The 25,015-nt window shown below is 36.1% G+C and overlaps 2 protein-coding genes across 5 annotated transcripts; one reads left to right on the top strand and one right to left on the bottom strand.

Annotated features, from left to right (window-relative positions):
• Positions 1-1,800: 1,800 nt before the first annotated feature.
• Tps1 (Trehalose-6-phosphate synthase 1) lies at positions 1,801-21,602 on the bottom strand. Of its 4 annotated transcripts, none has more exons than XM_070299408.1 (12): positions 21,518-21,602; positions 16,500-16,605; positions 12,018-12,174; positions 8,091-8,255; positions 7,661-7,889; positions 7,252-7,568; positions 6,771-7,144; positions 6,404-6,595; positions 5,559-5,886; positions 5,009-5,302; positions 4,654-4,898; positions 1,801-2,435 (listed from the first exon to the last, which is right to left on the bottom strand). In XM_070299408.1, the coding sequence occupies exons 2-12, from the start codon at positions 16,574-16,576 to the stop codon at positions 2,384-2,386; spliced, it is 2,430 nt and encodes an 809-aa protein (XP_070155509.1). In that variant the 5' UTR covers positions 16,577-16,605; positions 21,518-21,602; the 3' UTR covers positions 1,801-2,383. The 4 variants fall into 4 exon arrangements, with proteins under 4 accessions (XP_070155509.1, XP_070155508.1, XP_070155505.1 ...); XM_070299407.1 differs by having other exon boundaries at positions 1,802-2,435; positions 21,502-21,588; XM_070299404.1 differs by lacking the exon at positions 21,518-21,602 and having other exon boundaries at positions 1,802-2,435; positions 16,500-17,707.
• A 544-nt stretch (positions 21,603-22,146) lies between these two features.
• Nipsnap (protein nipsnap) lies at positions 22,147-24,280 on the top strand. The gene is made up of 5 exons (XM_070298858.1): positions 22,147-22,453; positions 22,572-22,754; positions 23,218-23,386; positions 23,467-23,734; positions 23,823-24,280. The coding sequence occupies exons 1-5, from the start codon at positions 22,368-22,370 to the stop codon at positions 23,969-23,971; spliced, it is 855 nt and encodes a 284-aa protein (XP_070154959.1). The 5' UTR covers positions 22,147-22,367; the 3' UTR covers positions 23,972-24,280.
• The last annotated feature ends 735 nt before the right edge of the window (positions 24,281-25,015 follow it).

The following is a 25,015-nucleotide window of genomic DNA, read 5'->3' as shown; positions in this document are numbered from 1 at the left end:
TTAATTTTAAGACGCTTTGAAGATACATAAGCTCTTCAACTCTTCAATCGACGAGCTTTTCAAAGCTCATCCATCGCAATCGAAGGATCCCGTTTGTCCATCCGCTCTCGCAGTTGGCTTCTTCTATCTCGAGAAACACATTCTACTGCCCGTTTACATCCTTCGCGGATCAGCGAAAACGGAAAAATAAAATACGAAGGGAAAGCGAGGAATCACTCTACTTTTTGGTAGGGCCATCGGTGGCGTGGCAGCTGCGATCCTTTCTCGAATCTCTTTCCTTTCGCGTATTCCCTCCTTTCTTCGGCGGACCGACAGGCCCGGTTTTCCCGGTAATCCCTTCGAGGAAGAGAACGATCACGAGGGGTATGGAAGGGGGTCGAAAGAAGAGGGAGGGACCGATTCTCGCGCGCGCAGAAGCGGAAGAAACGAGAACGGCGCGAGAGAGGACGACCCCGCACTGTTTGCCTTTTATTAAACTCTTGTTAAACGCCGCCTTTCTCCGCACACACAATTGAATCGGCAAAACAGCGAAGATAATGCCCCTACCGTGCTCCGTATACGCCCGCAGGAATCGTAGGAAGAGAGAAAGAGAGCAGAAGAAAAGACAGTGGCAGGAAAGGGAGGAAAGAGAGAGAAGGAAGACTCACCGCAAACACCAATTCCTTGTACATCTTGAAATGGACACCGTGTAATCCGCCTCTTTATATAGCGACTGCGGGATCGCCCAGAATCCTTCAGGAAAGGATCGCTCGCGTAGCGATCCTCGGCGTGAAAGACGACCGAATCGGGCCGGTCGATCGATTCCTTTTCGAAAGGGGCCCCGTGAAAATCACGTGTCCCACCCTCCGTTCGACGGCCCTTCTCTAATGAAAACATTTGGATGTTTTCTACAAAATCGACACGGTTATCGAAAGACTCTACCGTTTTGGCTTCAAAAGGCTGTAAATTCAAGTCTCTTCCTCGATTATACACTATATACAATCGTCCGATGAAGCCTTCAACATTCCTCTACATAGGGGGAGAAAAGGCCTTTTAATTCGTATATCTATGACACATTTTTAAAAATCTCGATAATTTCTTTACAATTCTTTTAAAAATAATTATTTAAAGATTTTATCTTAGAAGAAATTTACGTTTTGCTCTTTTTATTTGTACAATTTTTCCTCAGAAAAATGTTTGATATTACGAGGGAGGGGAAAATCGAGTGTATGTGGGCGTGTGTAACTGGATATTAACACTTCTCGTTTGTGAATCCATGCGATATCGATTAGGAAAAGCAATAAATAAAACAAAAAATAATAAAAAACCACATGTGTTTTTCCGCACATCCTCTATCCGCGTCGATTATTATTATCCGTAGCGCTTGTAACAATTCGTTGCGTCACCGCTTCACTCTGCTCTCGGGCACGCATCAGTGACACGTTTGTAAAAAAAAAAAAAACTCTTTTAATCGCTGGCTTGAGATATGTTTCAATGTATCAGAGGTTACGCCGATAAAAATAACAACAATACAAACGCGATATCGCTTAACCCGCGCTTCTATCATTATTTATCAACGCGATGAAATTCCTGGAAAGAGAGAGAGAGAATTATTCGACGATTATTTGATTCGCGTGCAAATATTCTCAATGTAATCGAGAACAATATTTTCCAGACAAAATCGGAGATTTAATTTCAAGCAGCAATTCTCTTACATTAAAAATCGAGTAAACTTCTCTCGAGAAATAATCGAGAAAGCTTAATCGATTCCTATATAGCGCAATATTCAATCAATGTTTCATTAATAATTTTGAAAATACGACTATTTATTATCGATATGTGTGTGCATGTGTATAAATTAAATTTACCCCTATAAAGCATCTACTTTTATCCACTTTTAGATCGTTGGAATTTTATTCAAAAGTAGTGCACGCGCAGCACAAAAGAAAAAAAGGAAAAAAAAAAACATGCGCGCAAGTAATTTATAAACGATGTTTATTCCTGCACTGCGTTTTGTGAGCTCTCTTTTACAGTAACGGGAGTAAACCAGTTTTGGTCATTTATTCGCACTATCTTGCGCGTTTGTTTTTATTTTACACACGCCTGTGTAATAACATATAACGAGGGAAAAACTAAGTACTCTTACAAAACATAAAATAGAGCACGCGTTTTTTCTTCTTCGCCTTTCTTTATAACAGAGGGAAAGGGGATGGAGAGATTTTCCTTTAAGGGAATGTGATAGGATCGTATACGCTTACATTTACATATGTATCTCATTATATACACATTTGTTTTCTTCGTGTACTTTCTCCTTCATCTCGCTCGCTTATTACTTATATTGTAACTAGCAATTATATTAGAATTGACTAATAAATATGAAGGCAAAAGTACGAGATCATTGAATTCAATTTGCGCTCGTACTGTTTGTGGAGCCTCCGAGTGTTTCAACAAAGAACCTAAGTGGCAAGAATAAAACAACACATTAATCGAAAATAATATTTTCCCGTAAATATCAATTCTAGTAAATTTTTAAAATAAATAATATAAATATATATTCTCTCTCTCTCTCTCTCTCTCTCTCTCTTATTCGTACAGTTTCAGACAGTTTCACTTCAGAATAAATTTTCCTTTTTATTTACATAACCGGTTAAAATCATTTAAAAACGCTCGCATTTTTGGAGACATTTTGTTTTTTTTTCTTTTTTTACATAATTTTTTTTTCAAAATTCTAGATTTGGTCGCATTTTCAGAGACATCTTATTTTCTCCTTTTTTTCTGTTACAATTTTTTTTTTAATTATTGGATTACATTTTGTACATTTAATGATGCTATTCAGTTGCGCGCATTACTTTCAGGAAGTTTTTTTCTTTAAAATAAACTCGTGACAAAAGACGGATATACGCACTGCCAGTTTATATTAGTTTATAGTCAGTATTATCCGCGATGGCACGAAGAAACGCACGATATTATCTTATATAAAAGATATAGATTCTAATTATACATATCTATGTATATATAGCTGTTTCTTATTTATTATCGCTAATAATTGTAGACACAACTACGAAAACAATTATATCAGTAAATACCAATACTTTTTTTCGCCTTCTTTTTTTTACACATTGCGTCTTATTCTACTTAGAAAAAGTGTAAAATCTAATTTGAGTCTACCTTTCTTAAAATTTTGTTTTTTGCAGCATCTCATACTAAACTTATTCGTCCAGTTTTGCGTGCTCGTTAGACTTTCAGCCAATTCCTGTAAATTTGTATCCATATATTTTTATGTTTCTTATTATTATCATATCGACGAATATTCACCACATTGCGCGACATTAAATAGAAATTGGCACAGTTTCTTGGTAACTTGATATGTCACTGAGTGAAAAGTATACAACCTCTAATATTAAAAGTTAATAGTAAACTTTTATTTCTACATGAAAAAATACATAAAAAAATAATTCCAATATTGCTTCGTTAGCAAGGCTATCAGTTTATTATATTTTAATATCAGAGGTGACTCGCGCGCGCACCCAAACGCATTTCTAGAAAGAACGATAGAATATAATGAACGGGATCAAGAAGATTCTTATCGTTAACGCTGTATTTATTCGAAGTTTAATAATCAATATTACTTATATTCGCGATTGGTTATTTAAAAAAAGGAGGGAGAAAAATAAACAAAAAATAAAAAAAAATTATTATATTATCATTTTCAAAGAAGACAATTCGTAGTTTCTTTCATTTACTTTCATTTTGTTATGTTACTGACAGAAATTATGATCAAGATAAAATACAAAATTAATAAGTATAATTTGCTTTTTCAATTTACCGTTATTTGTCGAGTATTTATTCTTTTAATCAGTAACACGTGTGAACTTAAAAACTAAGAATTTAGCTGCTATATATTTGCAGAGAAACATATGGTAATTGGTTCTACAGAATTTGATTAATAATTCAATTAAAGAATATATTGAAAAAATAGATATATACGTATATATATACAAAATCTTCTAGAGTCGAAACTTTAATTGTACGAGAAACATTGATCGCAGTATCGCGATACAATATACTTTGTACAAGCTGAATATTTTTCGGGCTAAAATCGTATAATCGGTATTGGAAGAAACTTTGATCAATGTTAAAAACTATACGATAATTTAATGATTAGGTTATTCGTACTCTTTAGTCAATGTTTGCGTTGATAATACGATATCGTTATCATGCTTTCGATCGAGAAGAGAATCATCCGTTTTGACCTGTCCATCGCGAATATCTCTTTATACTTCTATATACTACTTTATATACTTTTTATATTCTGCTACACTCGGCATACAATTTAGATACAAATCTCTTCAATATTTTTTCCATTTTTTCTTTTACCTGCTCTTAGATTGTTTGCAACAATTCTTTTAGTTTCCTTTTGCTTCTCCATCTCTGCTAGTATACTTTATGCTACGAGTACATACGGAGTCATTCAAAAGCCATAACATGTGAATTTATCACGCATATCAAAATCTTATTTGGGCAATGCATATATGTCCTGATATACTTGTAAGTACAAATGAATCGAGGCGTTAATGACTCTGCATGTACATTATAACCCTAGGACAAATAATATATACTACGCCAAGTATATACTTGATATGTTATAACGATGGATATTTGAGCGTAACCTACGATTCGAGAGGCGTTCTTGGCGGCGTGTAAGACATCTCCATCGTGATCCCACCGCTGCTGCGCCGAAATCGTGACGGGATGCCCGGAATGTCGATGCTGTTGCGGGGCTTGCGCCTACTGAGATGCCTCTCGACCCACTTTAGCATCGTGAGTACCGAATCCGTGCTAGGCAGTCGTCTTTCCGCGGATGTACGGATGATGTGCGATGACGCCACGCGGAAAGTAGCGGCCATACCTTTTAAGGTCTATGCAGAAACAGATTAAAATTCTCATGATAATCACAGAACGCTAATGAATACTGTTTTTAATAGACTGAAAGATATCGATGCTCGGGCAGACATAAAAAAATTCGTACCTTCATCGCATCCTCATCTGTAACATCATCACCGGCATATATAATCCTGATACGTTCGCTCCAATCTAGGCCAAAAGCCGTACGTAGAATATAGATAGAAGCGCTGCCCTTGTTCCATTCGACCGGCGGTTTCGCCTCAATGGCGCAATGCGCGGAACATGCTTTGAATCCAGCGGCCTCGATAAGTTTTTTAGCTTGCTCCACCATCCTGGGACGACTCTCTACCGGTGTCTCGCGATAGTGGAATGTGAGAAGTGCTCCTTTATTCTCGACCCAGGCACCGTCCTTGCAGAGCTTTAACAGACAGATAAATATAAAATATAAATATATATATTTATACACACATCATAATTAATAATTTAATAATTTTGCGAAAAACACGCATGACGTTTATATATTGTATATATATTGTATATATATAAAACATCGTTATAATGGTTTTATATATAGAGCCATAGAGAGAGAGAGATTTCAATCGACGAGAAATATTTCAAGTATTACTTATATGTCATACATATAAATAACAATATATCAATAACATTTCACGTACCTGTTCCTGTAGCATTTGCATCAAACTGGCCACTTTTTCCTCAAATTCGGCGGGCATAGGATGAACGAATTTACTACCATCCGGATGTAGGATTTCCAATCCATGATTTCCGGCATACGTGATACCCTCTATTCCGACCATCGATTTCACGTTGTTCACGTTTCTGCCCGATATAATCGCGATGTAAACGTCGGACATGTTGGACAGCCTTTGCAGAACGTTTTTCGTTTCAAGCGGTAAAATTGCTAGGTCAGGATGAGTGGCGATGGGTGCTAGCGTGCCGTCGTAATCCAAGAGAAGTGCCAATTTGTGATTTTCACCGATATACCTAGGGGACATGTGGTTGTCACTGGATCGTTATCCGGCTTTCGTCATGAGTCAGGTAACATTCGCTCGCGCGGGCCCGCCGTCTTTCGAAAAAGCGTTTTCTTCATATCTCTTTCATATGTCCCAGAAATGTATGGATATAGGATATTATAGGATCAATATCCCACATAGTGCAAAAGAATGCATTATAACTCGTCACCGCCATCATAACGACATATAAGCATAGTCGTATTATATCGCCACGCCGCGACGTACCAAAACTCATGCTTAGCTTAAAAATACCACTTGGAAGCGTACCTGATTCGCTTACAATTAGTACTATCTTAATGCAAATTAAAAGTAATCGATTCTATATATAATGCAGTAATTCTTAGTTTAAGAAAATAATTATTTTGATTTTTTTTTTTTTTTACTTTTGTATATACTTATACATCATACCTTACATGGATATATCCCGTTCATGCGCATGCGCTGGTCGGGCCCAGTCATGCACATCTCTTAACATATCTGATACCTACTTGCTCAAGTAATCGTCGAAATCATCCATAGTCACGGGCTGCATTGTAGTAGCACCCACGGAATCGTGTTCCTCGAGCGATCCCATCACTTGAAGGAAAGACTTCATCCAGTAGTTGACATCGTATATCTTCTCACGTCGACGTAAATGATTCATTCTTAACGTACGTTCATCTTCGGGCATGGTAAGAGCTCTATTTAAACATATCATGTTTTATTTTATTTTATTATTTATTGTTGTTTCAATGCATCTTAAAATGATTGAAATTAGATAATAAGATTGCTGAAAAGTGAAATTTCTAATTGCATGGAGTTTTCAGATTAATTTTATTATAATGAAAAAAAAAAAAAAAAAAAAGTCGCATATACCTGTGAATCACTTCCGCAGCTTCGTCAATCTCATAAGGATTGCAAATCAGAGCCTCGTGCATCATCTCGCCAGCACCGGCAAACGGCGATACTATTAGCACTCCCGGCGGTTTATTGATTTGACAGGCGACGAATTCTTTAGCGACTAAATTCATGCCATCTCTGAGCGGCGTGACGAGAGCGACAGCGGCGTCTCTGTAGAATGCCGCTAGTTCGTCCTGGCTCACGCAGCCGTAAATATAACGTATGGGCGACCAGTTGGGTGTTGTGAAGCGACCGTTTATACAACCGATCAGTTGATCCATCTCGAGTTTCAGATCCTGATACTCACGAACGTCGGTGCGCGAAGGCACTGCAATTTGCAACATCGTTACCTGCAAAACGATAGGATATACTTGTTCAATATTGTTCTGATATTTCAGATTAATTAATTTGCGGAATAATTTGCACGCATTATGCAAGCAGACGCATTTGAACAGACCTGTTCACGGTGCTCGGGATGTTTCTCTAGTAGCATCTCGAAGGCTTTCAATCTATGAACGAGACCCTTGGTGTAATCGAGCCGGTCGACACCAAGAACGATCTTCTGATTCGACTGCATGACTTTGGTGGCAGTCTCTGCCAGTGAGACGAATCTATCGAACGGAATACCGATTGGCAGCGGTCTTACTCGTACTGTCCTGCCTCCGTGTTCGACTAGTAAATTCTTACGATCCACTCTGCAGCCGAGGCATCTCTGGCAGCAATCGACAAAGTTCAGACAATAATCCTGAATGTGAAAACCAACCATGTCACATCCTAAACAAACAAATAAGTTACAAATAAAAAAATTAGTTCAAAATGAATCTTAATCTAAGAAAATCCGAGAAAATATTAACAAAACCACTCACCAAGCATACCCTGCAGGATCTCATCCGCCCATGGAAATAGCCTGAAGATGTCCCATGGTGGGAAGGGTATATGAAGGAAGAAACCTAATTTGAGCCTGAGATCCTTCTCGTCGGCCGCTTGTCTAATCCAATTGGCGGCTAACATCAAGTGATAATCATGAATCCATACCAACGGAGTGCCATTGGGCTGGTTCTCCTGTTCCTTGTGAATTTGTTCCAAGGCACCGACCTGCAACGACAGATTCGTTAAAACAGCTGAAAAAAATTATTCACTTTTTACAAACTATGATGATATTTAATCCGTTTGTATAATTTTGCTTCAAGAAAATAAATACTGACTGCAATTGATTCAATTAAGACAAAAATATTTTTCTCTAATTGTATAGAAACGATCAATATACTAATCATTATCAATCATATACAATCATACCGTTTTAGCGGCAAACTCTTCGTTAACAACGCAATACGCGCGCCAATGATCCGCGATGAAGGTCGCCCGATCCGGCATAGAGTGGAAAAGCGGCCAGAAGGTTCCGTTGCAGCATCCGTTGTAATATGAATCAAAGACGCCGGGATCAACATGTACCGCGACAACCTGCAAACAAAGAGAGAGTAATTTGAGAAGGCGATAAAATTACAATTCTTTGCGATCACTTTCATATTTTTGCAATCCTTCTCTTCGAAATAAAGAGACATGTTCTCTGAAATTTATCACATTGCATATAATTGCATATCGCACGTAAAATATGCACAACAAGATGTACAGTTTAAATCTATAAAATTGCGCTCGAACATTTGGGATAGATATCTCGAATGTCTGAAAAGGTATCGCGAAACGAGAAACCAAACACGGCGATAATAAGAAATGAGACAAGGGAGATGAAATAAAAGTTGAGGCTGACGGATCGGAAGTGCATAAAGTTCGACCGCCGTATCGATCTCCCCTTTGTTAATATATTGTCCCTCGTTATCCGACAACTCTTTGTTATTTTGTTCGCGACTAACTATCCCTCCTTTATTTCCGATCGAATGTGAAAACAGGCCGCGCTACGAGAAAGATCTCTGTGCTTGACGCAAGCGGACAATTGCCGACGAGCGATAAGAGGCGGTTTAATGCTTTTTCGAACGATAGACACAATCAATCGCGACCGCCGTTTGTTATTTTTTACGCGGATATCGTCGGTCCGTATTAATTAAGAGAGGTCAGGAAAAGCTTCTCTTTCCCTCATCGCGTATATTATGTATTCACGGCTGGCTCAAGAATCGGTCGTGCATTTGTTATCGTTTTCTCCGTTCGAGAATCCTCATCGTCGCGAGGTTGCTTAATCGCGCGATACGATAAAACATATCAATTTCACTGACGGTTTTTTCAATCGAGTAGAATCTGGAAGAAACAAGCGATGACCTCGATGAATTTCAAACTTCAAACGAATATCGCAACGAAGTCTCAGAATTGTTAATTAAGTTAAGCAGTACTTTCGTATAAAATAAAAGTCATAAAATATATTATCAATTTAATTAAGAAATCGGCATATTTTATGTTCGGATATGTCGAAACCCGCTTGATGCAACGTCATTCGATTATAATTCATATGAATCGCAAATCGATTATCGTTATTAAGCGATAATAACGCTGGAAAGACTATAGAATATTATTGATAAAAACGAATCAAACGAGAAAAGAATGTAAACTTTCGATTCTTGGAAATAAATAAATTTTTAGAAAAGATTTCACACATAATTATTTTACAAGAATAATTTTAAATATTTTTCTCGTCATTATATCCATTATTTGTGTATTTAAAAGGTAGGAAAGAGGGAGAGGCTAAATCGCGTAATCGAATCTTTATGTGACATATGGAGAAATATATCTTGCACCATTATTTCGTCCAACGGCTATTTAGAAATATAACGTAAACAATTTAATTGCTCGTTATCGCGTGTACATTCCGCATGACACGATAGTCGGCTTTGCCCCCTTGTAACGTTGTTTTCCCCTTTCGTCTTCTTTGTTTCTTATATGCGCGTGCTTCTCATGTTATGCAAACATATTATTGAACATCCCAACTGCGATAGACAGAAAGATAGGACTGCTAAGATGGGAATGGGAGAAATACGCAAATGCTGATGGTGAAACTGACGTAAGAAGAATAGAAAACAAAACGAAAAAGAAATCCAGAAACTTTTACAATTCAATTAAATAACGATTTATCGGTTTTTCAACGATATTCCGGGGTACAAAAATGCATTTCTATAGCTCAGATATTTTTTTTATCAGAAAGATAGAAATAATATATTTAATCTAAAAAGATTTTTTTTTTCCCCCTTTAATATTCCAAGCACGTGTCCGTTGAGTAATCATTGAGCGCTGAACGTAAGTCGCATGTCATCGCAGAACAATTCGTTGCATAAAAACTTCTTTACTTAACGATAATGGTCGCGCCATGCAGCCTACGACTCTAATCACAACGATTCTAATAATCATCGTTGTTAATTAAACGTTATTATAGGCTATCGTCCGGACATTGTTATCGGCGATATTGAAAAGCTCTCGCCTGCGCAATATTCACGTGATCTCCATTGCGATGTCCGCGTGGGCGTAATCCATATGCTTAATCTTCGTTGATAGTTTTAATCGTCGTCGATAGCGCCAAAGACTTAGCAAAAGTTATCATCTACGATGATAAAGACGCGTAGGGGCTCGTAATGCGTCACGCAATGATAACCCTACGCGAATCGCGACCCCGCGACTCCAATATTCGTGACATCGGATCACAGCCAGTCATTTTGGATCCATTCATTCCACGCGGGATGATTTTCGAATCCAAAAATTGTCGTAAAATGTATATGTAGAATCGAAAATATTTTTACTTTAGAACTTTCCTTTTAGATTTTACATTTTCTATTTCTTATAGTTTCTAATTAATTCTAAAAATTAATGGTCGGACTTTCTTGTCATTGTTCGAAACATAATAGTTATAGAATGATAGTAATAGCAACGTACGCGATAAGAATAAAAGAGAAAGCGAATCATAAACCGGAAGTGTTTATAATTTGCGATCCTGACATTTCTCGCGTAGAGGTCAGCCCGTCTGGATATCAGATGGGTCTGGATTGATCCTCGCGTGACAAGACTGACCAGCGAAAAGGTCCTTCGCGTTTAAAGGGGGAGTCGCGGGTAGCATCTCTGTTAGCTTAAATCTTTCGGTCTAGTTTTGTTATAATAAACACTATTTTTATGTTCTAATCCATCGTTGCTTATTTATCCTACCGCCGTAATTCCATTCTACATATGTATGTATCTATTGTTTACAATTTATTTATTTTATTTTTATTTTTTTTTTTTTTCGAAAATAGGAAACAATAAGCTGAGGATAATAAATATATTTTACGAGCTTACGACAGATCTCTAAAAATTCCAGGATTCTTTTACGAAGCCCGTCGTTCTATAACTAGAACCAAATCGGAATCAAAATCAAATCTTCGCACGTTTCTCTTTCAATTTTCAAGATGATGAATGATTTTATTCTGCAAACGAGTAACTATAAGTTTCGTATTTTTCCCTAAAAATTTTTCATGATATGTTATTATATGTTATTTTAATCTACGTTAACGATAAAATAATTTTCGATGATCAATAAAATACATAGCATGTTATTACTCGTTACAAGCTATATATTACTCTGCGTGTTGAAAGAAAATAAAATGATCGTTTATCAGTAAGCATAGTCACATTGCTCTTGTCGGAAAATACGCGATATCGCCGTGAAAACAATCTATAAATAAGCTGTTTTCAACTGTCACCGAACTTTTCAACGTCAAGAGGGAAGGCAAAGGGCATCTCCGAATCGATATGTTGCACTAATTATTTTTCTCGTGCAAGTGATTCTTGTGTTTATGCTTGCTCTAACAATTTATCTTTTGTAAACGATTGCTGAGCGATTAATTTTTGATAATCGATTAAATAGATATACTAATAAAATATATTCTTTGATTATCATTCGAGAATAACATAGATCCTAGTTATGTTGTAAATAGTAGATAGAAAAAAAAAAGAGAGTAAATCATGATGGATAAGTTATACTGAAATTTTCGAGAACGTGACGTGGAATATCACAGGTCGATCGAGGAGGGGAAGAGTGACTATTCTCTCCGCTATAGCGGTATGTTGTCAATGCCAAGGTTAGCGAAATCTACGTAATATAAGCGACAATAATAATAAGACGCCACCTGGCCCGGATATGGCTATAATTTGAGCTATAAAAAGAACTTCTTTGTTTCTTCCTTAAACTCGTTTGAACGAAATTTAGCGAAACGCCAAAATACAGTTGATTTAAAAATATTCGAATTAACTCACCTTACGAGACAATAGACCGGCTGTAGGTGTACGATCGTTGGGATCAGATTCGGGGATCGGTTCGTTCCGATTTTCCATGTGCATACCCGGCCATCCGACCCAGACTCCATTTCCGCTTATGACAACCGGTGCTACCGCGGTCACCAGACCACCGGCGCTGTAAAAAGGAAGAATTTATAAGAAAATGTGTTACACATAGACAAAAATATGAAAAAGAAAGACATTTACAAAAGTAAATTAAGATAGATAAACGTAAAATATGTTTTTGTCAAAATAGTTTGTTTTACAATCAAATTTACAGTCTTGTATTAAAAAATTTCGTCATTTTAATGTGTCTAATGCAGCATATTAAATTATTTACTATTTAGATGATATTTACTATTTACTAGATTTAGATCTCTCTCTTTGATTTTGCATAATTCTTCACCACATAACGTAATTGTATCTTGGCAAGCAGTTATAGAATATCCTGATACCGCTAGTTTGTTTTTAACAATATACATCCATTTACTTTAAAGTGACATGGAATTTGAGTTATACCTGATATTTTACATCGATCGCCTTCCAATATTTCGTATTAATAAAAACGGAAGATAGGTTGAAAAAGACGATCTTATTAAATACGTTCTCAAATACACTGTCAATTATTTTCTATCTCGATGTATAAATCAATAAGAATATATACATACATCAGCAAATGTAGAGAGACGATAAATATAAAAATTTGAAAATATTTATTATCGAGATGACATAAATAAATTAAAGAGTTAATTAATGCTAAGAAACGTTTACGGTCGACTTGTAATAATATTGGAATAATTTCTGGAAGGTCACGGCGTCATCGCGCATTTGCGCGCGTTATATGCACGTGCTTTTAAGAAATCTCTTGGTCGATCATGGACAAGACATACGCAACTAATGACGCGATTGTACATTACATAAACGAGTTGGTCATTATATTCAATGTCGCCTTTGATATAGCGTATGTGTTTGTTAAATGTATAATTAATTAATTAGAATGATAACATCTCTGCAAAACTCCGCGCGAATCTCTCTCAGGTGGTTGTTTAATAATACATCATAATTGCATCCGTTCTTCATCCTTACATATTAAAATAATCAAAATGAATTTAGATACATTTATCTTAATATATTGATTCTTAGATAATTCTTTGTAAAGTATTTGCCTTATATAAGATACAATTATTTCGATATTGAGATTTCTCTGGTTTTCGTGAACATTTTAAATAAATAACACTATTGATATTCATTGCGGATATACTATTACAGTATTTTGTCTTTTAGATTTTCGCGCGTGATAATTACACGATCGCGTTAGTTTGTTAACGCATATTTACTCTCGAGCGAATCTGCTGTGTATCAAAATCGCCAACTATTATCGCGATTGTTTTTCTCGAGATATTAATGAAAGAATTCAAAAAGATGAGAGAAGATGTGTCTGAGATATCTCGTATAGAGAGGATACTTTATTTACGATTACCCGTGTGTCGATTTTTACGCATTGCTGGAAAATATCCTATTAGAGCCTATCCAGACGGACTTGCATAGTCGCATAAACACATGCGTAAGGAAACCAATCAATTTCCTTACGCATATATTTATGCGACTGTGCAAATCCATCTGGATAGATCCTTAACATTTTCCTGCAACCAAGATACTGATCTGATATTTGACTTCAAGTCGTAGAACGTCAGTCTAAGAGCCATTCTACAATAAGTCGCAAATGCTCCATCGCCAGTCGCGAAACATAACAATTACTAGTTGAAAAGTGCTATTTTCGATTGGGCTTGGCAATTGTCGAAAAAGTAAAAGTTCGCCAACTCTCCTTTGGCAACCATAACTTCGCGACCGACGACGGAGCATTTGCGATTTGTATTGTAAGTCCTCTCTCATATAAATAAATACGAATGAATGTTTATAAACTGCGGATGACGTCGTTTCTTATCGCAATCAATACTTTTTTACTTTGTTTTGTCAGTGATCGTAATTATAATTATTATGTCTACGATATGTCGTCGCGATTCTATAACGATTTATATATATGTTTCATTACTTTATACCAATCTCTCTATATTGTATCGTTTCGTGTAGCACAACACATCGAATGCGATATACCAGGAGAAAAGAAAAAGAGAAAAAAAGATGATATATTTATATAATAGATAAGAACGATTTAATGTATGTGGGGATGCGATAATACAATTCAGGCGCTTAATTGAATATATTAATATGTCTCTTATCGAATTTAACCGGTTCTCGTAAATTATCGGTTCGGAAAGCAATAATTGGTAATGACTGATCATTCGCGTCATAAATATTTTTTTACGATTCGGCGCGAATTTCTCGCGCACTGCTTTACGCGATTAGAGAGATGACAGCGTGGGTGTTCAGGAGTACAACACGTGAGTGTGACCGGTAGACACGAGGTAGACACGTGCGATTATGACGCAGCTGGTATGCGTCTCGCTGGCAAGCGCTTCGCAAAATTCGCGATAATTATACTTATCAAACGACTTGTATATATTCTTCATTAATTAGTTATCTTTTCGTGCCGGAGATACTTTATTTCGTCGTTTCGTATAGCCCATGAGTGATCGCGTATTTGAAATATGCCGGATATAATATCGGAGGAAATATTATCGTTATCATTCGCGAAATAATGAAACAAGCGACGAGAAATATCATTCTTCTAAAAATTGAATAAAATTTACTTATACGAGAAAAACAATCTGCTGTAAATAATAATTAAAGTGCAACTTACCAAATAATTCTAACTTAATTAATCCTTGGAATAAAATTATATTTTTCAATGAGAAAAATTGAAAATGTTTCTTTATCGAGAAATATTTAATTGAATATAATAAGAAAAAAAAATAACTAGACAATAAATTGAATATGACCAGTGATCAATTAATAATTTTTCAAAGTTTTGTACCATATTTTCATGTCAACGTGAGTAAAGAGAATAAATAAGAAATTGCATTACTCCTCTAACTAATCTGCTCCTATCAGGAATGCATAAATTCCGCGTGCCATTTTATAAGAACATTAATATTTGTATTTCGCAAACGCGATTAGATTACACCCGTAAAAAAAAAAAAAAAAAAAAAAAAAATTATTTTGAATATAATTAAGAGAAAGAGAAATTCGCTCGCCACATGATAATAACGCTCGTTAATTTTTTTTTCACCCTTTCTTTTATCAATTCAATTAAATATCTCAATCGTTACCGCACCAATCATCTTTGATGGTTTTTTTTTTTGCGGCATACATCATATTTTCTAGATCTTTGCTTTCGACGAATACGAATTATTGATTGACAGACGGAAACGATGTCACGTCTAATCTTCGAGATCGTATCGTCCAATATTTACCGGATATAAAGAGGATCATAAGACTATTTTCTTCTATTTTGTTTTTTACGCGAGATTTTTTAACGAGCTTTGTCTCATTCGTATTATCATTTTTTATAACACTGATTTGTTATTATTGACTGTATCCGCGTATATATGCCATATGTTTATTTTTCAATACGATGCATTTTTTTCCGAAATAATCTTTTCCTTATACATTTCGCGTCCTTTTATCACTTGATATATGCATTAATTTAAACATACACAATTTTTTATAATTTTCCATTCTGTGATTCGAATCATCGTCAAAGACATTTAAATATCATCATTGAGATAAGAAAAAGAAATTTCTTGATCACTAAATTTTATTATAAGATCGATACATGCGAGCGAAATCATCTCTATTCTATGGCAAATATTCTGTTAACGGCGTATGATTTCTCGAAAAACGTAGTTAAACAAAATAATGACAGTGATGTAACTCTCTACACGCATACCAATTCATCATGTTTGTTATCTCGAACCATGTTCCTCCGTAAAATCGTAAAATAAAAAGCAAAGTGCAAAAGAACGTGAGTTTCAAAACGACGTAGTTTAAATAATACAAATGAAACGTTACGATCGTATTTTCATTTGATTGTAAATATATAAATAGCCGAGAAAATTCGAGCAAGAAACCGTGAGAATACACAGTTTATTTTTGTATCGCAAAAAAATGCGATATGTAAAGAAATGTGATAAAAAAAGAACACGTTCTTAGATATTCTTGAAGTGTAAAATTCAAGCAACGAGAGTGATGTAAAAATTCCGTTATAAATTAAAATACCAAATACACATAGCGTGTGTACGCAGAAGTTGATTGTATTTATACATAAATTTATCAGAATGCAAATGAGAAAGATAAAGTAATCGCCGCATAATAAGAATAATCGCGGCACTTAAAGTGCGACCGGCTCGCGACAGAGATACCTCTTTTCGCAATGCATCTCATTCACGTTTATACGTGGTCTTGTGCGATACGCTAATACCTGAGATATTCGCTAGAGAGACTAATAAATATATATATATATATATTTTTTTTTATTAAAATGACAAGAGTCACACTAACCTGGCTTTGCGTTCCAGCTGACCAGTCGATTCATTCCTCTTTAGCACAAACGGCAACCTGTTGCTCACGACGATCATGCTCCCGTTGGAGGTGAAGCTACCCGGTTCTGTAGACATGATCGACGCGGTGAATTTACAAGAACGTGAAGATAGAAAGAGAAGAAAAGTGGCAACGTCAATGGATGCCTGCGGTCCTCCTTGTTCACGCGAAACGTCGTGCCACGTGCAACCACGTGCGTATAGACTCGCGGCGAAAGATGCGGCTCTTTTATTCTCTCGCTCTCACGCAGCTTCTCTCTCTCTCTCTCTCTCTCTCTTTCTCTGATCGAAATCGGCTCGCGATCACCTTGTGCGCGCAAGCGCTTTTCGCTGCTCGACTTCTTTGATGTTACTGTCGCTCTTGGCTGGGATCCATGGTTCCTCGACTTTACAGATCGAGGGTTGTAAAGAGAAAAAGAAAATCTAGCGAGCGAACGAGCGAGCAGGTAGTAAGTGACTTGCGGTGCGTCGCTTTGCGTAGCCGAGACGACACTGAAGCAACGCGTTAACGTCGCGCTTTATCCCTCTTAGCCGGCGCGAACATTTGGTCCAAAGTACATTCCCTATAACCGTATCAATCGACAGAGGCCGCGACCTTTCAGCCACCCGCACGACTGCCCTCTCGACCATCGTCGTCGTCGTCGTCGTCGCTGCCGCTTCCTCCGTCATCTCAATCAAATAACGAGCTGCCGTGACGTTACTACCATCCCCATTCGGATGCATCGCGATGTAAACACACTCCCTTCTTATTCCGTGCAACCGCGAGATATCGCGAGGGAATAGCTCGCTCGCTCCGATTCGCTCTACCGTGATTACCTCGCGGATCCTCCCTCATATATTTGTCAGATCAAATTTTGACAACCGCGTATGTTCGACGACGAATCACCGGGAACGATTATCGGACAGGTAACACCGCTCGAGACCGTTTGATCGATCACTGACCGCGGATACCGATCGACTACCATCGACGCGCGAGTGACAGAGTGACTGGCCAGGCAGGCCAGCTGGCCTTCTTTCGCGCGCGACATCTGCCTTATGCTGCAATTTTGGCAGATCGTCAGCAATGACAGGGAATTTACGAAGATCGCCCTGTCTCACGACGCAGCCGATTTAATCCGTAATTGATGAGGATGCTATTTATTTTTGGGACATGATTATGGAAGCTAAATTATTACGGATCACGGATGATTCTTTCATTTATCGATGAAATATTTTTGTTTTATAAATTGATCGATTTGTTTTGCTAGCGTTTCTTACACGAGATAAGATAATCTCATATATATATTTCTCTTTTTATATAGATAAAGGATTAGAATTAAATAGTAATAAAAAATTGCTTTGTTCTCGCAATCTTCTAATAGCTTTACATGTCGGAAAAATCAGAATGATCGGCGAAACATCGATCGTTATTTTCGCGATAAGCGTAGGAGAAAAGTCTAGGAGATTAGTCATTCGCGACGTTTCAACGCGAAGTGCGTCTGGCTAAAAGTATTTACGACTGCAAGTATGTTAAAAAAAAAAAAAAAAAAAAAAAAAAAAAAAAAAAAAAAAAAAAACGTTATCATCACGTTGCGAACGCGTGTCTTAATGCCATCATCGACTCAAGACACGCTCACGACAGGCCGAGGAAAATTGGCACGCGTCGCGCACGCGGTACATGCGTTTTAGCTACGCGGAAATAGATGTTTATCACTCGATTATATGACGCGATGGGGGAGAGAGATGGAAAGAGAGAAAACTATATGAAAACGTTATCTTTCGTCCTCAAAATGTCACGACAAATAGGATACGACGTCATGCGTCACGCAAATTTTTACGCCGATATGCATCAGCGAATAGATCAATTGTATCGAAATGCGAACGACGATTTATACATTAGCACATGTAAAGAACGCAAGCAACAACATTCGAAATACACGTTTCAATTTAACCCTGATACATCAATTATTATAATAAGTATGTGTAACTTAATAAATGTAAAATCTCGCGTACATATCCTAGTCACGTGTGTAATTTTTTTCAAACTGTTTGACGTATTTTAAAATTATTTATATGACTCAAATATTATTCTGTGTGCTCTTTCGATTGAATATAAGATTGCGCGTCGACATTTGTTGAATTTTTTCATAGCTTCGCGAACTTCTCAAAAACTAAAAAAATGTGAGGAAAATATTATTAAAATAGAAAAGGCGTTTCCCCCCCCCCCCCCTTACGTATTCACGTCTATTAATGAAAAAGATATCTTTTGTGAATTTCGCGATCTTTTCCGTTTTCATCAAAGGAAATCGTAAAAATTAGTATCGTAAATATTACCATACAGATTAGATCGTATTATACTGGGAAATATTTTAATCACAGTTATCTTTTTATCTCTTCGTAGAGAGATCTAAAATATGATCTAAGATCATAAATCGATAATACAACACACACCTACTTGAAAGTAATCAAAGGATTTTAATGGGATTAATCGAATCGGTATCAGTTTTCTTTCGGATCTCAAACTTTCAATGATTATGTAATTTATATATTTTATACATACATATATATATATATATATATATATATATATATATATATATATATAGTGAATGTGTAGTGATCTCCATTCAGAGAAAACGTATAAGTTTGATAATAGATAAAAATTATATATATATATAATTTTTATCTATTATTTCTTCTGAATGAAATTCACTATACATTCGATTGCTGATCTCTGTTTTAGTTAACTCGATATCATTCCGGCTGTAATTATATTGATCTATGTGAGGAAATTATTTTCCGTAGATAAGCATTGGACATTGGAATGCACAATAGAAACAACATGACCCTTCAACCGCGCGGTAACACTATAAATGCTAAAAAATATGATAAGCACTCGTATTCATATCTTGAAGCATTGAAAAATCTGGCATAACCGCCTGAGTACTGACGATTTCTGGTTTCTACGAAAAATAGTTTTTTTTTTTATTTTTTTTTAAGCACATATCATGAGAGGATATTGTTGCAAAGCTCGAATCGAATTAAACTGGCGTTTCTTTAGAATTCTCTGTTAAACTTTTCTTAGGTAGTTTTTCTTACTCGTATTATTCATTATACTTGTTATTCATTATTGTTTAATTATCGATCGTTACGTAAGTTCTTGAATATGGATAATTTTGATTATTATTTATCTAAAAAAACAACTAAGTCAAAGATATATATAAAAGCAAAAGAAAACATGCCAAGGTAACGAAGCAAGAACTCGCTTTGCGATGTGTTAAGCGCAAATAAACAACAAGAGTGCCGTCTTTGTAATTTTAGAAACCCGGAGCATCATTTGAAACTCCCTAACTACATTAATAATCACTTTCGCCCTGGAATATTTGTTAATCAATTTATAATTTTTTATACGTCATTGTCTTTACAATGAATCCTCGTTGCAATTATTTTAGAGCAGAGAAAAAAAAAATTTGCATCGAGGAAAAGAATAAATTAATAATATATTTCGAGAAGAAAGAAAGAGATTTAATCTATCTATACATTTAAATTAATTAAACACAAATATACATATAACAGGAAAGATATGACTTTAAATTTTTTAAATATAATATATGTAATAAAATGTGATATAATAAAAATACAGACGTATCTAATCAAACATCTTTTCACACCATTTATAATAAAGCTTTTGAAATCGAACACCCACGATATGTGCACTGTGCGTTATGCAAGAGACCCTCTTCATGAATAATACTTTATCGCGTAAAATAATAATAATCATATATAAGCGGCAAACACCTTGCGTTTGACGCGTCATCAGAATAATGAAAGGTGAGCACATTCTATATATATATATATCGGTTAAATTCAGATTTCTCGCGAGCGCGAAAAATTGAGTTATACATATGTACTTGACGTTCGCGATTGAATCGATTACTAATCTTACTAATCAAGTTCCATTAAATCGCTAAATTATTATTTTTTATAAAATAAAACGCGAATTGATCGACTTTACTCATAGCACAGAAAGTTGTAACAACATTGCAGCAACATTGCAGCAACATTGCGGCAATGTTGCAAATGTTGCTGCAATGTTCTGTGCTGTATGGGTAATAATAAAAATCTACCATTACGTGTCTAGATTTTTTTTTTTAAGCTTTCTATATCTCTTCCTACGATATACATATCCTTTTTCTTTATTCAATCACAAGTTTGCATACATAAGCATATTTCACTTTCAACGCGGCAGTAAAAGAAAATGCAGCAAACATCACATTTATGAATAAAAGGGAAAAGGCCAAGATTGCATCATATTGGAAAGAGCACGCAGCCGAAATTAATCGATAACATCTTACATACACATACGAGTATATATCTAATTTTTAGGGTAATTCGCAAATTTTTTATATTGATATTAAAATAATGGACGGCATATTTTGACAAAAAATCGCATCAATTCGAAAGTCGCGATCGACGACAATCGATTCGCGCCATTTTTGCTCATTTTCAAGAACAAATCGTATACGTTAAAGCAAATGTCGTAACATTTCGTCATTTTTAGATTCGATCGAATTCGCGCTGCAAGTTTATTCTTTTTTCATGTAATATATAGATACAAGAAAAGATGGACTTTACACGAACCATTATATATTTACGATCAAATGGATTTATTTTATAGCGTGTCTATTGCATCGAGATGCGAGGTCGCCGATAACACATGTATTGGTTTCAAATTCCCGATTATACATATACAAGTGATCTAAATATAGAAAGGACACTCGTCGGCTTACTTTATTCAAACATTGTCAGCGCGCAATTAGTATCTCATTTTCGATAACTCAACTTCCTTTTTACGACAAGCAAAAAAGGCGCGAAAGAAGGTATTACGAGTGAGGGCATCTTTTTTATTAATTAACCTACTGACTGATCATGCGAACGACATATCATGCAAGAGAACAAGTGACAGATAAATCTGGGACATCCACCTCAACGCTCGACTACCGTTCTTTAATCGTTTCGTATGATGACACTTAAATATGCGCGCGTTGTCGCTCTCAGGTCTTCTCAGGTCACTTCCGAATGACGAGATACGGATCTCGAATTCAATCTTCTTCGATACGGACACTGTGCGCGCTCCACGTTCCACCGTGTACACCGGCGAATGACGACGACGACGACGACGACGAGGACGAGGGGCGACAACGGCGACGAACAGCGGCGTTGATTAGTATCCTCGCGAGAAACGTGTACCTTCGAGAAGGTAACGCGAGCTATAACTGGTACCTAGTGCCCTCCTTCGCGAAACTTCCAAGCGAGCGAAGCCAGCCGAGTTTGCTGACCCGGCACGGTCTGCCAATTGGAAGCAAGGAAATTTCTTAGCGGCGTTACCTCTAGTGAAATGTTACTAGAGATGCTGAATCGCTCTACGATTGGTGAAAAATTTCGGGACAAGTATCGAGCGTGAAAAGACACCTTTAAAAATTCTCCCAGTCGTTCGATCGACCAATCGGAGTGGGACAGAGATTTCTTTATCTTGATTGGCCGATCGAATGATTTGACAGCCGTTGTACATGCTATGCACCCACATGTACCCACACGCACCTGGCGCTCTGGCGCTTGCGTCATATTTCGCCGGATGTTTATCCGGCGTTGACGAGAATACTCTCGATTTTCGATGGCCGTAAGCTTCGTCTTTCCGTGTAGAAAGAAAAAATCACGCATGGGGATCACGAATATAAATAAACCGACCGCCCAAATTCGCGGTTTTCGATACGCGTGTCCCGTTACAGATTACGATCTTATCCGGGCAGTAGATGACAATAAAGATTCGCGCGCGTGGATCCAGTAAGAAATGGCCGCCGTTTTGAGAAGAAAATTTCAAGTGGTGCCGAGCACGCTCGCCGGCAACGGGAATCTACCGCTGCTCGTGGCCGCAAGGTAGGCGCGAATACTGTCGTCCGTGTCAACGTAAATGATTAACGAAAGCTCGCGACGAGAAACGCGAGCTTGGCATCGGCTCGCAAGTAGTCGGAGTAATCGTATATATTCGTCGTAGATCTCTAACAAGGTCATCGGAACGGAGTGACATTAGCGAGGGATGGATAAGCAAGCTCCTGGTGAGGAAGATCGAGCCTACGAAAGAGTCGCACTCGCGAATGCTCTCCGATAAAGAGGTCATTTATGCTCTCCATACCCACAACATTCGGCCTGACTCCATCGACAAATATTTGGCAAATTAGTAAGTCGACATTTTTGTGACCTTGTCCAAGCTGTATGCAATAGTTCACTGACCCATATGTATTCCGATGAAACGGAATTAATTCATTACTTTAAGCCATCGTGATATCCTCTTATTATTTATCATTATCATCAGCAGTTTATTAGCACGTATAATCTCTGAAATTTACTTAAAAAATTGTCTACAAGAATACGTTCCTCGTATATTTATATGTTACAAAACTTTTTGTATATCGATGCTTTATTTTTATTGCACAGCGCTAATATATGTATAATTGATATCAGAATGGCTAAAATACTTTTTGTTTTGTGACTTCTACTCTCAGGTTTAGTAAAAGTACTAAACAGAAAGTATCTCTCTTATATTAATATTGCTTTTGATTATGATTATTTTTGTTAATCTTTAAGCAAACCTGATCCAAATTTAACATATATTATTTGATATTTTCAATATTATTATACAGCGAGGAAAATGTCAATCTTATTCATTCGAAAAGATCTGAACTGAACTGCGAATTAGTTGGTTCGTGGACAGTGGAAGTGGGAGATTTGGATCAGGCCTTACACTTGTGGCAATACACGGGTGGATACGAGCGCATAGATCATGCACAAGCTGTGCTATCTCAAGATGAGGTATATAATATAATGCGCCATCTTAACTATAAAAAAATACCAGATCTATATAGTAATGATTATTTATAAATTTTCTTTAGTCTTATCAACGACTGCTCAGGGAACGAGGAAATTACTTGAGATCTCGCCATTTGCAATACCTGTTGGCATTCAGTTTTTGGCCACCGCTGGTAAAACGAAAGAGTTCAAACACATACGAAATACGCAGTTACAGTTTAAAACCAGGTACAATGATAGAATGGGGAAACAATTGGGCCAAAGCTATTAATTACAGACGTAACAATGATGAACCATTTGCTGGTTATTTCTCGCAGATTGGTAGACTGTACAATGTTCACCATATCTGGTGTAAGTGAAGTTCTGTTTGCATCATGCTATATTTACATATGTTGCTTTTTCGTTTTCATACACATCAAATGTCTGTCCTCATTTTTAGGTTACAAGGATCTTCAATCGCGTAAGGAAACGCGCGAAAGCGCATGGAGATCACCCGGTTGGGACGAATGCGTTGCTTACACTGTACCCTTAATAAGGGAAATGCATTCACGCATATTAAGTCCAACTTCGTTTTCGCCTACGAAATAAGGCTTCATGTGTACGAAACGCAAATGCATTTGTATATTACCGGTTATTTCCTATATATAAATATATATATGCATTGTAATATTGTAAAAATATTTGTTATATGTATACACTCTGTAGATTTAAATGGTGTATAAACTATACGCGCAATGTATGAGAAGAGCTAATTTTTGTCGTATTACAACTGGCAAGATGTAGTTTGTTACTATTTGACATTATGCATTATAACAGGAGCATTTGTTTTTATATATATATATATATATAGTCATGTTTTTATCAATGTCAGTTGAAGCACAACATGTAATTGTATAGACAGATATAAAGAATTGAGAGATCTTTATACTTTTGCGTTTTTTCTTCATCCATCTTTAACTTGCAAATATCCTTCAGAAAGATAATCTTAACATGTTTTAATTTTACTTGTGACTTTCTTGTTCACATATATCTTGATGTATATTGCAAACAAAAATTTAAACTTTACAGTATAGTTGTATAGAAAAATAGTATGCTTGAACTATCGCGTTAATTAAATGTACAAACTATTTAATAAGATCCAATCCACGCATTATCGCGCAAAAAGGATCGGTAAATTGGATCAAAATTGGTTTATAGTTTAACATTTTTCATCTTTATTATCTTATCAATATATTGGATTGAACAGTTTTAGAACTGTTTTTTTTAAGCCTTAATTTGTGATGCAAATAGCACCTTACATTCTTTTTTCCAATCATCGATTTAATTACAAAATGTTTTTATATATTACTTAAATTTAAAAATAAAATAATCTTCGTGTAATAATTATCAAGATTACGACTCTCGATTACGTGCAATGCATTTTACGATTATTTATTAGAAAGATATTAGTATGTATTCTAATAAAATGTTGCCTTTTGTATTTAGATATAATAATAACACGTGCGATATTTAATAAAGTTTAACAATAAAATATATTATTAATAAAATAAGGGAATATTTTCACCTATTATATATATGTATTATTTTCTCATACTATACAAATAAATTGTATGAGCGTATATTATGATTATA

Source organism: Polyergus mexicanus, unplaced genomic scaffold (genome assembly GCF_030449975.1).
Source record: "Polyergus mexicanus isolate NDT 795.1 unplaced genomic scaffold, iyPolMexi1.0 SCAF_7, whole genome shotgun sequence".
NCBI lineage: Eukaryota > Metazoa > Arthropoda > Insecta > Hymenoptera > Formicidae > Polyergus > Polyergus mexicanus.
This window is presented reverse-complemented; position numbering and strand designations above follow the sequence as displayed.

What these genes read in the sequence shown, in the direction of transcription:
- Nipsnap (XM_070298858.1), top strand. Translation starts at nt 22,368, where the DNA reads ATGGCCGCCGTTTTGAGAAGAAAATTTCAAGTGGTGCCGAGCACGCTC. An exon ending in CCGCTGCTCGTGGCCGCAAG is followed by an intron (nt 22,454 to 22,571) that starts GTAGGCGCGAAT and finishes TATTCGTCGTAG; the next exon opens with ATCTCTAACAAGGTCATCGG. An exon ending in GACAAATATTTGGCAAATTA is followed by an intron (nt 22,755 to 23,217) that starts GTAAGTCGACAT and finishes ATTATTATACAG; the next exon opens with CGAGGAAAATGTCAATCTTA.
- Tps1 (XM_070299404.1), bottom strand. Translation starts at nt 16,615, where the DNA reads ATGTCTACAGAACCGGGTAGCTTCACCTCCAACGGGAGCATGATCGTC. An exon ending in ATCCCGAGCACCGTGAACAG is followed by an intron (nt 7,145 to 7,251) that starts GTCTGTTCAAAT and finishes ATCGTTTTGCAG; the next exon opens with GTAACGATGTTGCAAATTGC. An exon ending in CAGATGAGGATGCGATGAAG is followed by an intron (nt 4,899 to 5,008) that starts GTACGAATTTTT and finishes GTTTCTGCATAG; the next exon opens with ACCTTAAAAGGTATGGCCGC.